We start from the raw sequence: 16,281 nt of genomic DNA on the forward strand, positions 1-16,281 counted from the left end.
AGGAAGTAGCTACATGACTGCAGTTGAGGACCAACCTAAAAAAAAAAAAAAAAAAAATGCTGTACCAAGTACTGTTTAATGTGACCCATAGTCCGGCTTTTATTTTGAAGCTGACTAGTGCATTTCTGAGATCATTGCAGCAACATACTACTTGACTTGCTATCAAAACTGCACACTTGTGGGGAATTTAATATCCAATACATTCTTTGACATTCCAAAAATGCATCACCAACACATGTTTAAAATTTGTTTGCCTTGAAATTTAGCATTATCAGGTTGAAATTTTGCATTTTTTATTTGTTGTATTTAAAAGGATCCTTGATCTTAAAGACATGTAATTCCTAAAAGATAAATGTTAGTATGAGTTATAATAATTTGATATTAAGACCCCTTCTAATTTTTTCGTTTTGAAAAATTATTTTAACTGATAGGTCGCCATTCTTATTAACGTCGCAGTGCTGTGACGTCACATGGCCCACTGCCGAACTTCCAGCATGTCACTCATTAGCTACCCCAACACTTCGTCGGTTCTGCGCTTCCAATTTGAAGCAGAGCGGAAAAGTGAAGGGCAGGACAGCACTGTCGGTCGTTCACAAGACGAGCAGCAAAGGCAAAACGCAGAGCAGGAAATACCTGATGAGACAAGAGTTGGGCAAAACTGGTGGTGTACTTGCGGAAAGTGCGTCTCAATGACAACGGAGCGAGAGAGTGTATGCTGTCGAGAATTCTGTTTTTGTTAGCAGATCTTCAAGGTCAGTTATTGTGTGATCAAACTTATTCCAATATAATTATGTAGATTGTTAGCATCTAGAGCTGTAGTGTGCTTTACATACAGCACGGGCCAAAAGTTTGAAAACACCTTGTCATTCATGCATTTTTATTTTCATGACTATTGACATTATAAACTCTCACTGAAGGTAATAAAACTATGATGCACACGTGTTATAGTCAGGATCGGAATTGTGTCGTGGCTGACTTTCCTCATTAAATTTGTCATCTGACGGGAACATTTCCTGGGATCAAGTATCATCCATGTCTTGTACATCCAACTCACGTTTAGCTACGTAAGGGTGGTCCATATTAAGTACTCGGAGCGCATCGGCTCACCACCGTGCCGCTGCATCGGAGGTGTCTGGATCAGTTTGAGTGGCAGCATCACTCATATTAGGTGAATACTGAACAAACACACTTACTGCCTGATGAACTGACAGTAGAGGTGAATTATTAGCTTCCTCTGTGACTAGCGGTTGGTCCGAAGGTTCGCTTACCGCTGTAGCGACAGGAGCGGTTTGCCTGCTTAAGAGAGCGGCCAGGGTTTCTTGTCTTTGGAGCTTAATTGCGCGCATTTCACTCGCTATCCAAGCGTGTTGAGGCTTCTTGTGAGGGAAAAATAGTTGCAACAGCATTTGATTCTAGTCTCTGCTTATATCCAGCCACTCCAGTGAGCTCTTTCATAAGTTGTCGTCGACTAAAAGCCTCGAACGCGGTAGGAGAAAAATGGCGAGAACAAAGCCTTGGGTGTTTGGGAACTTTTGTCAGTCTACAGGTATTTTCCCAATCCTTTGTCCTCTTCTTGTCAAAAGGAAATCTGTGGAAACTCACATCACTCCCCTTGTTTCCATTTGACTGGAAATTGCATCCAAAAGCAGCACATCGTGGCATTTACTTGCCGAGTTTAGCCAGCAATATACAATTGTTGTACACAATTGGAAACGTCCCATTTACGTCATCAATCCGAGCCCACAAAACATGGCGCCAACTATCGGTCAAAATATGTGCTAAATATTGTAAAATATTGCTATTGATTTAACATTTTATGTGTTTCTAACAACATATTTTAGTACAAGAGAACAATTGTGGTTTACTAGAGCCTACATGATTGTAAGATCGAGGATCCCTTTAATGAACTAGGCAATATTTAGATCAATAGCCTATATTTCACATTTGTTACCCATTTGCCCCTGCCTGCCAAAGCACTAGGCTATACAGTATTTAAGCAGTTTTGTTACATGACTGCATTTTTTTTCTTAAAATATTCTGATTCCATTCAAAATGTGCCATGCAAGTCTATTTCTTCTCTTTTTTTTTCATATGAGTGTCATTTTTTACCTTAAAATCATTTGTTTCTTACGGGCCATGATTAAACAATAAATTGCCTTTTATCTCTTAAGAAGTAGTTTAAGGAAGTGTTTAAAAAAAGGAAAATAAATAAAAATTGGTTGCTTTATAATTGATAGATGAATACTCAGATTTCCCCATGCTGTGTCAAATTACGTCACTTTGTTTCGCTATACCGTACTGCTTCCAAACAGAACCTAATTGTGATCGAACTGTTTTTTCCTGTTTTAAAGATATCGTTTTTGTTTCGAATTGCAACCCGTGTATCTAAATGCATGTCGACTTGGCTTCGATTGGTTACAATCAGTAACACAATGCGCCGCCAGGGACTCAAATTCTGCACTGCCAAACGTGTCCCCCTGCTGAAGAAAGTACACGTCCAGGCCCGTCTGCGGTTCACTAGAGAGCATTTGGATGATCCAGAAGCGGACTGGGAGAATGTGTTATGGTCAGATGAAACCAAAATAGAACTTTTTGGTAGAAACACAGGTTCTCGTGTGTGGAGGAAAAAGAATACTGAATTGCACCATACCCACTGTGAAGCATGGGGGTGGAAACATCATGCTTTGGGGCTGTTTTTCTGCAAAGGGGGCAGGACGACTGATCTGTGTAAAGGAAAGAATGAATGGGGCCATGTATCGAGAGATTTTGAGTGAAAATCTCCTTCCATCAGCAAGGGCATTGAAGATGAGACGTGTCTGGGTCTTTCAGCATGACAATAATCCCAAACACACAGCCAGGGCAACAAAGGAGTGGCTTCGTAAGAAGCAGTTCAAGATCCTGGAGTGGCCTAGCCAGTCTCCAGATCTCAACCTTATAGAAAATCAGTGGAGGGAGTTGAAAGTCCGTGTTGCCCAACGACAGCCCCAAAACATCACTGCTCTAGAGGAGATCTGCATGGAGGAATGGGCCAAAATACCAGCAACAGTGTGTGAAAAGCTTGTGAAGACTTACAGAAAACATTTGGCCTCCGTTATTGCCAACAAAGGGTACATAACAAAGTAATGAGATGAACTTTTGGTATTGACCAAATACTTATTTTCCACCATGATTTGCAAATAAATTCTTTAAAAATCAAACAATGTGATTTTCTGGGGGGGGGGGTCATATTTTGTCTCTCACGGTTGAGGTTTACCCATGTGGACAATTACAGGCCTCTCTAATATTTTCAAGTGGGAGACCTTGCACAATTAGTGGTTGACTAAATACTTATTTGCTCCACTGCATCCCAAAAAAGACATATTTGGATCTGAAGTTGATGCTGTGCCAGAGTTTTGTCTTGTCAGGATTATTATCACGTTGAATGGACAAGTGCCGGCATCGATTTTAGATGCTGAGATTTCAACAGCTGCTTCATAGGCGGAATGAATAAACAAACTGATAATCACCGTTTTTCAGAGGCATATTGAAAAGTCTTATTTAAACGTGCACCCACGTGGTTACAGAGCCGGTTATAAATAATCGGGGTTAAAAAGAAGTCATAATTGTCCAATCTTTGTACTCCACCAGTGTGAAAATACCCTATAATACGGTACAATGACTGACATGAATGCACCGGGTCATTAGGTCATAAAGTAGAGGACTGGAGGAATGTAAGGGTTTGACGGATTGATGAGCATCATTGGGTCCAGAGGGAGACGTCTACTACACAGTGAGGTGCTAGCTAATGAGAGGAGCAGTGTTTTTTCTTTCTACAAGAATGCAATGTTGTAAAAGCTTTGTAGAGTCATTCCAGCAACTTTGATTTAAACATTGGGTGGGAAAAGGGTTTTAAAATTGCCTGGTTATGTGTTGTATATAAAAAACTAATAATAGTTAAAAATAGGAGATAAGCCAAATTTCACGAATCAGGGAAACGCAAACAACGTACCGTACATCTTATTAAAGCTTAGGTGTGGCTAGTATTAAATGTAAAACTGAAGACTAGTCATTGTCTGTTTCTTTAGGACACCAGGAAAAGATGTGATCAGATTTCACTCTGAACTAAGAGAACCACAAAGTTCACGGCCTCCTCAAAAACACACAGCGGGACCCTCTGAGGACATTGTAGCCATGCTAAGAAGCCATCAGGTCACTGGCGATGACTCTCTTGTGTCTAAATAGGGGTGTGGGCAACATGGACAGAAGGGTCATTCTTTTACGCATCCCTTTCCTTTATTGAGGGCTGGCCTCGCCAAGTAAAGGGGTTGGCTGGTTAGTGGTCATCCACCTCCCACCCGTCTCCATCCACCCATCCTGAGACCCTTCAACCTCAGCTTCTCTCTGCCTACTCAAGGGGAAAATTACTTTGGGCCATGGGAATATAACTCCATTGAGATGGAGAGAAGCTCCTTTCATAAAAGTGTGAAGTTTAAAAAAAAATTGCCTCACATGTCTTTGGTAGGAAGGTCTAGAAGTAGCGAGGTGACAAGGTCATTAGTTTGGCATCTCCATCAGTGCTGCGAATCCCATTGTCCTAGAAAATCTTCTCCATGAGAAATACCCCAAGTCAACCCCACACAGAGCCCAGAGTTGAACTCCCCCACCCATTGTGGCCAGACACAAAAAGCATCTTTTTCAGAGAGATATGCAGCGAAGCTCGTTTTAGGCTCAGAATCAAACAACATTGTTCTGCTGCCTCTGACTGGAAATTGATTACTGGCAGCTGCTCATGTCCCTTGTCCATAAAACATCTGCCTCTTAGTCTTAGGAAGGTCTTACTTCCAAATGTTGCGGCGCTCCTCTTCAAGCTGTTTGAGAAGCTCATCGATGCATTGGTTGGCATCCATGTATTCCTGTCAAAAAGAAATGAAAATGATTAACAATTTAATTGATTTTGAGTATCAAAACATGAAGAACAACAGAACAAGATACCACTGTACAAGAAGACAGAATTTTTTGTTGTTGTTGTTGCAAGCATTAGCAATGCAACCCCATAATGATTTCAACTGCCATACAAAGGGGATCCTTCTTTGTGAAAGGCCCATGTCAGGGGAAATTACAAAATTTGCAGGGTACCTCAAACACGAGCTAAGGCTGCCTAAGTCAGTGTTGTCATCAAGAAGCCCACTCCTAATGACAGGGCACCACAACACTCTTCAGCTCACATGCAGGAATGTCAGGAATGCTGTGCTTGTCGTCATGTTGATGGTATTTCAAGAGAAACGTTTAAAACTCTTGCTCACATATGCAACGCAATGTATTCCAACCTTTGTGCAGGCTTTAATTCTGACAGCTTTAAAGCCAAAACGAAAACTATGCCATACCCACTGAACCACTCATGGATCTGGACTCGTTCAAATTTTATCTTAGCTATGTTTCATGGAAGCTGGTGTTCAGGATAGCTTAGCACTGAAGTTAAACAGGACTTACAATGTCATCAGACATGATACATTCGTATCTCTACGAGAAAGTGCATTAAATGAAAGAGGTAATAGTTTAAATGTTGTCATGAAACCACCAGATAACCTAGCCCAGGGGTGTCACACCGATTCCACAAAGGGTTGCAGTGGGTCCTGGTCTTTGTTCAAACAGATCTAGCACAAACAGTTCAACCAACAAGGTTTCTGCTAAAACAAGCACCACCTGACTGCAATCACCTGATTACACTTGTAAAACACCAGATTGGTGAAAACTTGTTTGGCTGGAATAAAATCCAGCACCCACTGAGGCCCTTTGAGTACCGATTTGACACCCTTGCCCTAGCCCTTCAAAGACATTTGCTTACTCACTTTGCCCACCATTTACTGTAGCATTTACTATAACTTTCATACAACTGTATTCGTCTATTATCTGGATTTAAATGAAAATGAAATCAGATTCATGTAGAAGTCACAGTAATTCTAACAGACAGGTAAGGGTGAGAAACGCTAATATTCGTGAGAGAATCAGAGTTGAATCACTGGTCCTTCACGTAGAAAGGAGTCAGTTGAGGTGGTTCGGGCATCTGGTGCGGATGCCACCTGGGCATCTCCTTAGGGAGGTGTTCCTGACAAATCCGGCTGGAAGGAGACCTCGGGGCAGGCCCAGAACCAGGTGGAGGGATTATATCTCGACACTGGCTTGGGAGCGCCTCGGGATCCCCCAGTCAGAGCTAGTTAATGTGGCTAGGGAATGGGAAGTTTGGGGATCCCTGCTGAAACTGCTGCCCCCATGAGCCGACTCCAGATAAACGGTTGAAGATGGATGGATGCAAGGGTGTAGGTTTGGGCTCAACATTAGTAGGGACAATATAACAGCATAACATGCATGTACACTTTTTGCTGAGGACGGGACATTAATAAGACCAAACAGATTGGGCAAACGGGGGTCAGGGCTACATTTCTCACGAATATGAACCTAATTAATTGATAGGCTAACTGATCATTGCAAAATAAATCTGTATTGAGTAATAAAAGTGCTTCTCAATTATTTTCTGTAACGCCCCTCATAGGAAGACACTTTGCGCTCATGCGCTGGTCCTCATGGGAAACGCAGTCTTCAAAAAACTACCGCTTTTGTCCACCAGTGTTGCTAAAATCGACCAAAACTGAAAAGTTAACAAGTGTTGCTTTAAGATCACATAAACAAAACAAAAATGAAAATTGGGTAGAAGGGGGTAAACCTCGGTTCATTACATTTCTCACAGTTTAATTAACGTCAACAGCAGAAAATACATATAAAAGTGGAGGACACCTCTCTAAACAGCTTCCTACTCAAGTTTTGCAGGTTAGCAAATTTACATAGTTTAATGTTATGCAAACTCTGATACAAGTTGTAGCAAAATTTCAGTAGCAAAATTAGTGGTGTATTCCCCGCCTCCATACATTGACATCTTTTTACATTACTTACAGTGGGTGCTGTTGGCTGAAAAAAAAAAAAAATCCTAATATCCCGCAGATGAGGCGGTATGTTGGCGACATGTTGTATTTTCGTCGGGTCAGTGCGTGTGTGTGTGTGTGTGGGGGGGGGGGGTCAAGTAATTAGCCAATCAAACGTGAGTTTGAGAGGAAAAAATGGACTAGCACATTCAGCAAGTGAAAAAGTGGTAAACATAAGTCTGAGCAATGAAAATAATTCACTTAATAATGTTTGGGTCAATTGTATCCTTACAATATATGGGAACCTATATAATTGAACTCATTATAAAATGCAAATAAGGTTGCTTAAAAGTTGGTGGAGACACTTTGAGCCTCCTGAAAAGTTGGTAGTGTTATGTCCCTACCGTCCCTATGCAAACCTACGCCCTTGGATGGATGGATGGATGGATGGATGGATGGATGGATGGATGGATGGATGGATGGATGGATGGATGGATGGATGGATGGATGGATGGATGGATGGATGGATGGATGGATGGATGGATGGATGGATGGATGGATGGATGGATGGATGGATGGATGGATGGATGGATGGATGGATGGATGGATGGATGTTTATCAATTCCTCCAAGACTTGGCAAGAGTTTAGTCATAGAAATTGAGTATATTCTTTACTTGCGATGGAGAAAAAAAAAAAAAAAAACGGTACTCATTGAAATGCATATGAACCAAGCAACCACCAACTTGGCAAATTTCATTCGTACGGATTTGTTTTCATCTTGAATTTGTGCATGGTAAAAAAAAAAAATCTCAAGACACATTCTGGTGAACAATGTACTGCCCGGTGTCAGAAATATTTGGCTCTGTCACATGTAATGGGTCCTCCAATGGGAAAATTATTCGATGAAAACCAATCCTAATGCATTTATTTACCTTTTGCTAGTTTAAAGATATTTTGAGATCATTGTGGGTTTTTATTTTCTTGAATAAAAGAGTTCCACACGTTTTGTCCAAGTGCTAAAAATATGACACACCATAAGGTCAGCTAAATCACACTAAAGACAATGCTAAGACCTGTCCTTACTATCCCTTCACCCCTGGCTGCAGTGGCATGCTGTGATATTTTGGACTTGTCGTGCCAGCATGATCTCTTGCTTTGTAAAGCCAAACCCTAAATTGCAGCTTTAACAAAGATGAACGCCTCAGCAAGGCAATAGTTCAGCCACCATAAAATAAGCTCTGTGTTTGTGTAACTGGAAGCCAAACAGAGAAAATCTCTGCTGTCCACAATTTTTAAATGTTTATAAATTTGTCAACTGGGGAATCGATGCACGAGGGACTACAATCTGTTAACCTAGTTATGACCAAATCTATTAAAATTACTGTAACCCAATAGAACACACGGCTTGACTTAAGACGATAACCACGGTTTCGAAACTTAGAATTCAGACTACAAAGGTTCACCAACTTTGCAGGTCCAAAGTTGAGTGGCATAACGCTTTAATTTTAGGTAGAAAGTTCAATCAGTGGCTTCACAAAGTCGCCTTATTCGGCTGTAGACGTGCACTGAACAAATACTTCCAGTTCACTGGACATTCTCTTCCTGCCTATCCGCCCAAATGCCATCGAGTCGGCCAAAACGGATTACCTTGGAGACAAAAACGACACTGTTAGTCCTCTTCGGTGGGTTTGAGCTATCTGATGTCCTAACTCTAGCAGCACCTTCAGTTGTGCCCAGCCCAAACATTCAACACCTCACTGCCATCAAGAATCATTGATAGATTATCTTTCCAAACATGAGCCACCAGCAACGCTCAAAATAGCCCCTCTTGTGTTTGGGTCTTTATCGAGCTCTTTGAGTCGCACAGAGCGTTCTATTCATGCCTGAAGCGAACAGTGGTGAAACTGTTCACCGTGCAAACCACAAACGGGAAATTTGGAAAAGAGACTAAGGAGTGGAAGTGTACAAAACCTGTGGCCTTCCCAAAAATGGGCATCGCCACATTTTCAGACAGGTTACTATTAAATATCGTGGGTTAATCGAATTAGCTGGGGACAGAAACATGATGGATTTGCTAATTGTGCTAACAAAGCTACACTTTAAATAGAGTCATTAGTAACACCTGTGTTATTCCGTCTGTGACTTGACGTAATGGACCAATTCACCCCAGATAAAATTAAGTGTATGGTCTGTGTTTATGTCTTTTTCCTTAAAAAATATGTGCGCAACCTCCCTATGGATGAGGACAAGAGGGGTGCAGATTTGCCCACATTTTTACAAGCCCAGGTTTTATGATCATCTAGGGGCTCATATTCTGCCAGGTGTAGTCAGAGCGGGAGATTTTGAATTGGGGGGGCTTGGTGATGAAAGAAATGAAAAGGAAACAGGGGAGCTGGGTGGGGCCAGGAGTTTATGGGGGATGAGATGATCTGGCTGTTGCTGCTGCTACAAAGAGAATATGGTCAGAGAGCGTGGACAAGAGACTGCTGACTGCTGCTTGCCCCCAAACTTAGACGCCATCTCAGCATTCCAATCATGACTTGGAAATGAGATGAAGGGGAAAGTGATAGAGGAGGAAAAGGGCAGACTGAGCTGAGTGATGGCAAACAGATGTCTGCCTTTTCACAAGTGGGAGGTAGAGCTTCTGTTTAGCATTTGACAGGAAGACGACACACCTGACTGAGCAGTCAAATTTGGGGGTGAGTGGGACAGCACAGTACATGAACTTTCTGTGCATGTTCTTCCATGCGCTTCCGTGACCTTCCTAAAACAGTGTGTGTTGTTTGTCTATAAATGCCCTGCTACTGACTAGGATCAGTCCAGGGTGCATGTGAGGATAAGTGCTATAGAAATAAAGAAAATGAAAATTGATTGAAGGGCCTCTAGGATTGCGGCCGAACAGTCTTCACGAGCCAAGGTGAAACGCATTTGCATCAGAAATCAAAACGCAAAGCATATCTTCTTGCAGGATAATTCACAACTGACATCAATCATAGCCTGTGCCTTTTCACGGCAAAGTCTGATTGATTGTCTCAAGCCGTTTATGTACCAAGCCTGTCGACCCAGGTGTCGAGCAGATGGTGAGCCTGCTGGAGAACATTTTTGTCGGCTCAAACTTTACCCAACTCCTTGCCTTGGAATTAAAGCTTTCCTATAAGAGCATCCACAACCAGAAAAACATAAATGAAATCTGCAAGTAATGGCTCAGCCACCTGCACTATCTGTGCAACTCCAGCCTATTAAGCTTCCTGTCCTGGCCAGCAAAGCTAGAAATGTTGCAGTTGTGAAATTGCTACGTGAGTAATACATAAATACCAATAAGAAAGAGATGGGTTGTGGTGACCTCTGATCCCAACGACAAGTAGAGTTCAATGATTAATCCTGGGGCCATAAATTACTTCTCATCTGTTTGCTGAAGACTGTGGGGGAGTCTGCAACCCCCAGGTGTGTGCAGGCCTGGGCCAAAAGGTTTGAACTTGAATGGAGAGATCCACAAGACCAACCACACACACGTGGGTGTTGTAAATCTACCACGCCCCCAACCCTCAGGTCACTAAACTCTAAATAACAGTGTTCTCAGTAAGCTCTCCATGTTGAATAATACATGAATAGATTTACATCCTTTGGTGTACATTTGGCAACATTCTTTTGTTTTATTGTCAGAGCAGAATTCTGAAATTGCCACATACTGTACATTCTATCTTAGTACTAACGTTGCACTAAATCAGCAGAGTGAACTACTTAGGATGCAATCTTGGAATTCTAATGAGAATTCAGTGTCAGACACGTGCCAAATCTACACAACTAATGGCACAAAATCCTTGTTATCGTCTCATGCGCAGTCTTATTTTTAGCAGCTACACCAGTTTTAATGTTTCCAGATGCATGTTGGCGAGGAATTTGACATCAGGGCTGGTTCTCATTAACCATCTCAAACAGGGTGACATCAGCAGACTTCTTTTCAACTTGGTAGTGAAACATGTTTGTCAGCGAAGTGTCAATTGTCAGTTTCATCTGTAATTCTTCCCACTTCAAGTATGAAAACTGATTCATAATATTTTTTACGTTCCAAACCATCATTTTTCTCGAATGTCTTAGAACATCACAACCAGGTAATCACGCCACTGCTATGGGAAAATGTACCTAAACTTCCTTTGCTTAGGCCAGCTATTTGCTCTTACAATAACAGCACTGTTCTATCATTACTACATGTTTACTCAGCTAACCCTTTTATCTGGGGCAACCCCCCCATTGACCTCCCACCAAAAAACCCTTCTAGCGATTTACTCTCCCATTCTCTGAAGCCTCTGGAAGCTATTTCTCAAGCGGCACTGGCCAACAGGCTGATTGAAGTGAGGTAGTGGCTTCTTTCTAAGGGTTTACAATAGCTCACCCATCAGATGCCCTCTACCCCTGAAAGCATTACCTTCAGCATGAGCTGTTTGCCATGGCATTGTACATCACACACTGGGCCATTCTGCATTGTTCACTTGTAGGTCACAAGTTGCACCTACCACATGGGGTTGCGTTATTTATGGAGTCCACTGGACCCTCACGCCATTCACTCAATGGTAAACTAGGAAACGGACCATACTGTAATGAGGTCCTTCAACTTTGGAGTCAGGCCATGTATTCTGTTGAGGGAAGTGGGACGAGGTCCTTTTGATTATATAATTTAGCCCGTGCCACCAAAAAACTCCACTGCCTTGTCTTTATGCAAATAGAAGACTGAAAGAAATTTGATTTGAATTATTTGAAGCATGGATGTTGACTGGCTACCCCAGCTGCAGTACCAGATGGATGTCGGGTCGCAGTATGAGCCCTTGGGTCCTCACAATTGTCCCTGGGTGACCGCTGTGGCCATGTACAAAGACAACCATTGACCACTGCCTCCACACAATCAAGTGCTGAGCATCACCCCTTCCCACACAGAGCGTCCCCCCATCCAAAGTGTTCACCTGGGGCCCTGGCCCGCCTCATAAAATCCTAATCATGGTTCTGTCTGCCCGTTGCAAGAGAGCATGCCAGAAAATCAGTGAGTGCTACGCGCGCATCACCATAAACGTGAGTTATAGAGTCATGGGAGGCATACAGCTTGTGTCGTGTCCTCTGAAAGTGAATCTATAAAGGCTCATGTGGAATGATGTTGCTATATGCTGATGATGTGTTCTAGGATGCACATTTTATATACCTATTTCCTATTTTTTCATTACACGCGCACACAAACACATGCATGTAGACACGATGTCTATCAATTTGTTTTGAATCTCTAGATGTCGACAGAAGCTTTCTTTTAGGCTTATATAAAAAACACTATAACGTATAAATGGTTAGTGAGGACTCCATAAGCAGCATGAATAAGTTACGGTATGACCATGGGGACTGACAAGATGTACACATCTTTGCCCTCTTCTCTGCTATTGTCCACCGCTCCACTTTAGTATAAGACAATATTTTTTGCTGTAATCTATTCATAAATCATCTAGAATGGGTATTTGCAGGAAGATAAGTACTATAATTAATATGATGTCAAACAGGAGGGAGGCGTACTGTACAAGGTTTAGGACTCAGAAATGCAAGCAGCATCACTATTGCTAAACTATTGTTTGTCCACCAGTAATCCACAGTTCTGTGATCACATTTTTACCGCAGAGTTACGTCTTTCATTCAACATCTTCCGCATAAATCCAAACAGTGTGTGGAATACTGGGCGAGATGCAGAATATTACACTTTGCTTGTAATTTACATCATGGTCGCTAGATGATGTGGTTAAATAGCAACAACCACATGAAAGAAACTGAATTCAATTGCCAACTTAATGTTTAATTTTTTTTTCCAGCTATCAGCAATAATGTTTATAGAATAAGTAGATAACTTATCGTAAGTTAGAACTGCTTCGTTTAATGCAATGTTCTGCATTTTATAAGTTTCTTTTTTTTCCAGCTACATGCATAGGTCTATGTTTACAATATCCGAATCTAGTGGATGGCTTCCTCTTGAAATCTTCCCTTCAATATCACTTTTGCCTAAACCTATTGTTTGATTAAATGTTTTGCCCTTTATAATTAATATAAATAGATCTGCCCAAGAGTGATAAAGGCAATATTGATATTTATTAATTCATAATTACATTGTTTCGCAGTGTTTTGGTATTATAAATAATTACCGTATTTTTCGGACTATAAGTCGCAGTTTTTTTTCATAGTTTTGCTGGGGGTGAAACTTATACACAGGAGCACTTATGTGTGAAATTATTAACACATTGTGATATCATTTCACATGTTATTTTGCTGTTTTGGAGTGACACTGGTGGTTTGGTAAACTTGTTAGCATGTTCATTATGCTATAGTTATCTGAATAACTCTTAATAGTTATGTAACGTTAACATACCGGGCAATTGTCAATTGTATTATTAACTTTTTTATATTCAAATGCATGCTTCTAGTTTGTGGAGCTTTCACGCCCAAGTGGGGGCGCACTCGCACTTGTTTACGCGAAAAAGAGCTCTCAGACGCCAGAAGAAGACGGACAGCTACTCATGTCTGAGCGATTGGGCGAGTTAGTGAGAGAGAGAAAAACACGGCTGCGAACCTACGTCCATTGTTTATGCTTGTAAAACATCTCTACAGAGGCAACGCCGGTGTGTATCATCTTTTCTGTTGTTGTTGTGTGTTTTCCACCCGCGATCGGACACCTAGAGCCAGTTGTGTGGTTGTTTAAACGATGTGCTAATGCTATTTAAATTGATTTGTATTATTTCTGTTTTTAGTTTCACTCTTCAAATGATGGTGTCATAATGACGGCCAAAATAAAGTCAGCAAATTATACGGACGTCCAGCATCGTCTTTTGGGAGTTTAGCTCGCTGTATAGCCAGGACCGAACCTTAGCGTCCTGGTGAGGACAGTACATTTTGTTGTTCATGCATCATCATTATAGTACTGTAGACTTATTCAGCATGTTGTTCTCTATTTTATTTTTATTTTAAATTGCCTTTCAAGATGACATATCTGTTCTATGTGTTTGATTTTATCAAGTAAATTTCCCCCCAAAATGCGAATTATACTCCAGTGCAACTAATATATGTTTTTTTTTCCTCTTCGTTTGGGCTGGTTGGGTTGGACGTTATGGCTGGTGCGACTTATACTCAGGTGCGACTTATAGTCCGAAAAATACGGTAAATGAAATTTTACATGATTAGAGCACATATTTGCTACATAGCTGGCCATTTTAGGTTATGATTTTTTATTGTCCATGGAAAAACAACTTTGAAGTTAAAGACCCAAGAATTGCACTCCGCAAAATCAGGATTGTTCTCCGCGGAGTCAACACTTTGTCAGATGAGATTCCTACGGGGGAACTTCTGGATATTGTACTGTATACGACCAAACTACTGAGAAATAGTAGAAATATTGCGCTTACGCACAACCTGCACTTACAGTACATTCATTTTCAGTATTCATTAAACGACTGTGCCCCCCCAACAATTAAAACAGTGCAGTTACTCCTTGAAAGTACAACAGACAATGATGAGTTCTTACCTGCTAAAGCAGGAGATCAATGCCGAGAAATTACAAAAGAAGGTTCCCTCGAACAGCTTGTTACACAGCAAAGGTAGCACATTTGAGTCAAGACAGACGTCTCTGCTTACATTGCCTCAGTGCTGCTGCTTAACAGAAAAGCACTTAGGAGAGAAATTAAGGGAGTGGCTCCTGCTATGAAAATAACCGCTTTAAAACACACCAGACAGGATTTAAAACCATTTTGTGACGAAGTGCAATGCAGGCCAACTCTGCACAGACTCAATCAAAAAAAAAAAATGCAATCGTGCACTGTGTGACACATACTCCATCCATGTGGGCAGGTGATTTCCAAGGCACAATACCTCCCAATGTGAGCCTGAAAGACAGGCCTTCTCGCCCATGCTGAGGGTGACACGCAGAAGTGTATTGTGCGAATGGCCCTTTGAAGCTGTCACCAATGAAAAAGTACACAAGCCCCGGGGACGCTCGGGCAGGGCCACTTTGGGGACAGCTGGAGGGGGGACACACATGGACCGACACACATACAGTGAGTATAAAATGATTCCAACCCCAGGGATGCTCACAAGGAGTCTGTGTGTTACGAATATATTTTTACTGATTGCACACATGCAACTGCACGTGACCGGCTGAGACTCAAAGTGGATATGGATATCATTCATTTCTTTATTCATTCCTATATGACCACAGCAGGCTAACTGGCAATGTTCATCATAGTATCTCTATACTAGGGGTGTAACGGAACACAAAAATCTCGGTTCAGTACGTACCTCGGTTTTGAGGTCACGGTTCGGTTCATTTTCGGTACAGTAAGAAAACAAAATGCAAAATATAAATGTGCTTTATTACACACCTTTGTGCGTTTAACAATAGGATCATTAGCCTATACAAAGCTAGAATTCTCCTCAAAAAGTAACGGGTATTTAAAGATAATCCAACAACAATTTGCCTTTCAGACCCCTCGTATTGGTCAGCTTTCTTTCTGATAGAAAGAAGAAAAAAGAAGTCCTGTGCTCGAGAGAAATGCAGTCCCAATGACAAGGATTTTAACATGTATTTTACAAATGAAATGCCTCAATGAATCATTTTTTTTCTTATGAACGGTTTTCAAAAGCTTTATTGGGGGATTTTCTCAAGGTAAAGCACCACACAGAAATTAATCAATTTAATTGTGTAAGCAGGATCTGTGTATTATTCTTATTATTTAATTACAGGTGTTTTAGCTCATTTCCTTTTATTTTATTTAAATGGGCTATTTTTTATTTTATTATGTGTTTATATTTTACAAATGTGATTTAGTATTCATTTATATTGTATATTTTATCTTGTATAACTTTATTGCCTGGTACAGCCAGAATATTCTCCCTGTATTTTTCAAACACTGTGAGAAATAGTCTGGGACCCAGCCCATTAACGGCTTCTCGAGCAAGATACATAATCAACCGTCCAATCAGATTCGTTTATTTGCGTGACGTGTTCTTAATGAGTAACGTCACTCTTGCGCGCCGAAAGTCGTCTCTACAACAACACAGATGGCGAACGGGAGAGCCGAGAATATGTTCCAATCCGCGGTAAAACCAGTTTTAAATTACCAAAAACACATCGAAACAAGTCACTGACAACAGTCAACATGGCTCACGTTAGCCATGTTGAATAAACTTCTCCATTCTCTGCTCACGCTAATTACTTGTCGCTTTAACAACATCACGTCTGCCTGTCGCTGGTTGGTCCACTCCGCTGTCTGTTTGCTGTGGCTTGCTCCGCCCTCGGAATTTGATCCGCCGGACGGTCGCCAGACTCAATCGCTGGAACAGCGGTGAGTCTGGTATACCAGGCAAATAACT

General features: G+C 41.4%; 1 protein-coding gene across 6 annotated transcripts in view; it reads right to left on the reverse strand.

Annotated features, from left to right (window-relative positions):
- The window catches only part of LOC130905204 (nck-associated protein 5-like), a 136,216-nt gene that overhangs the window by 103,802 nt on the left and 16,133 nt on the right, over positions 1-16,281 (reverse strand). For 3 of the 6 annotated variants that reach the window (XM_057818365.1, XM_057818349.1, XM_057818411.1), the window contains exon 2: positions 4,819-4,892. In XM_057818365.1, coding sequence (XP_057674348.1) covers positions 4,819-4,886 — 68 coding nt within the window. In that variant the 5' untranslated portion in view covers positions 4,887-4,892. Of the gene's footprint in view, positions 1-4,488; positions 4,507-4,818; positions 4,893-5,204; positions 5,273-5,469; positions 5,500-16,281 lie in introns of those variants that run through there. The other 3 variants (XM_057818356.1, XM_057818353.1, XM_057818375.1) reach the window with 3 other exon arrangements.

The sequence above is a fragment of the Corythoichthys intestinalis genome, chromosome 2 (genome assembly GCF_030265065.1).
Source record: "Corythoichthys intestinalis isolate RoL2023-P3 chromosome 2, ASM3026506v1, whole genome shotgun sequence".
NCBI lineage: Eukaryota > Metazoa > Chordata > Actinopteri > Syngnathiformes > Syngnathidae > Corythoichthys > Corythoichthys intestinalis.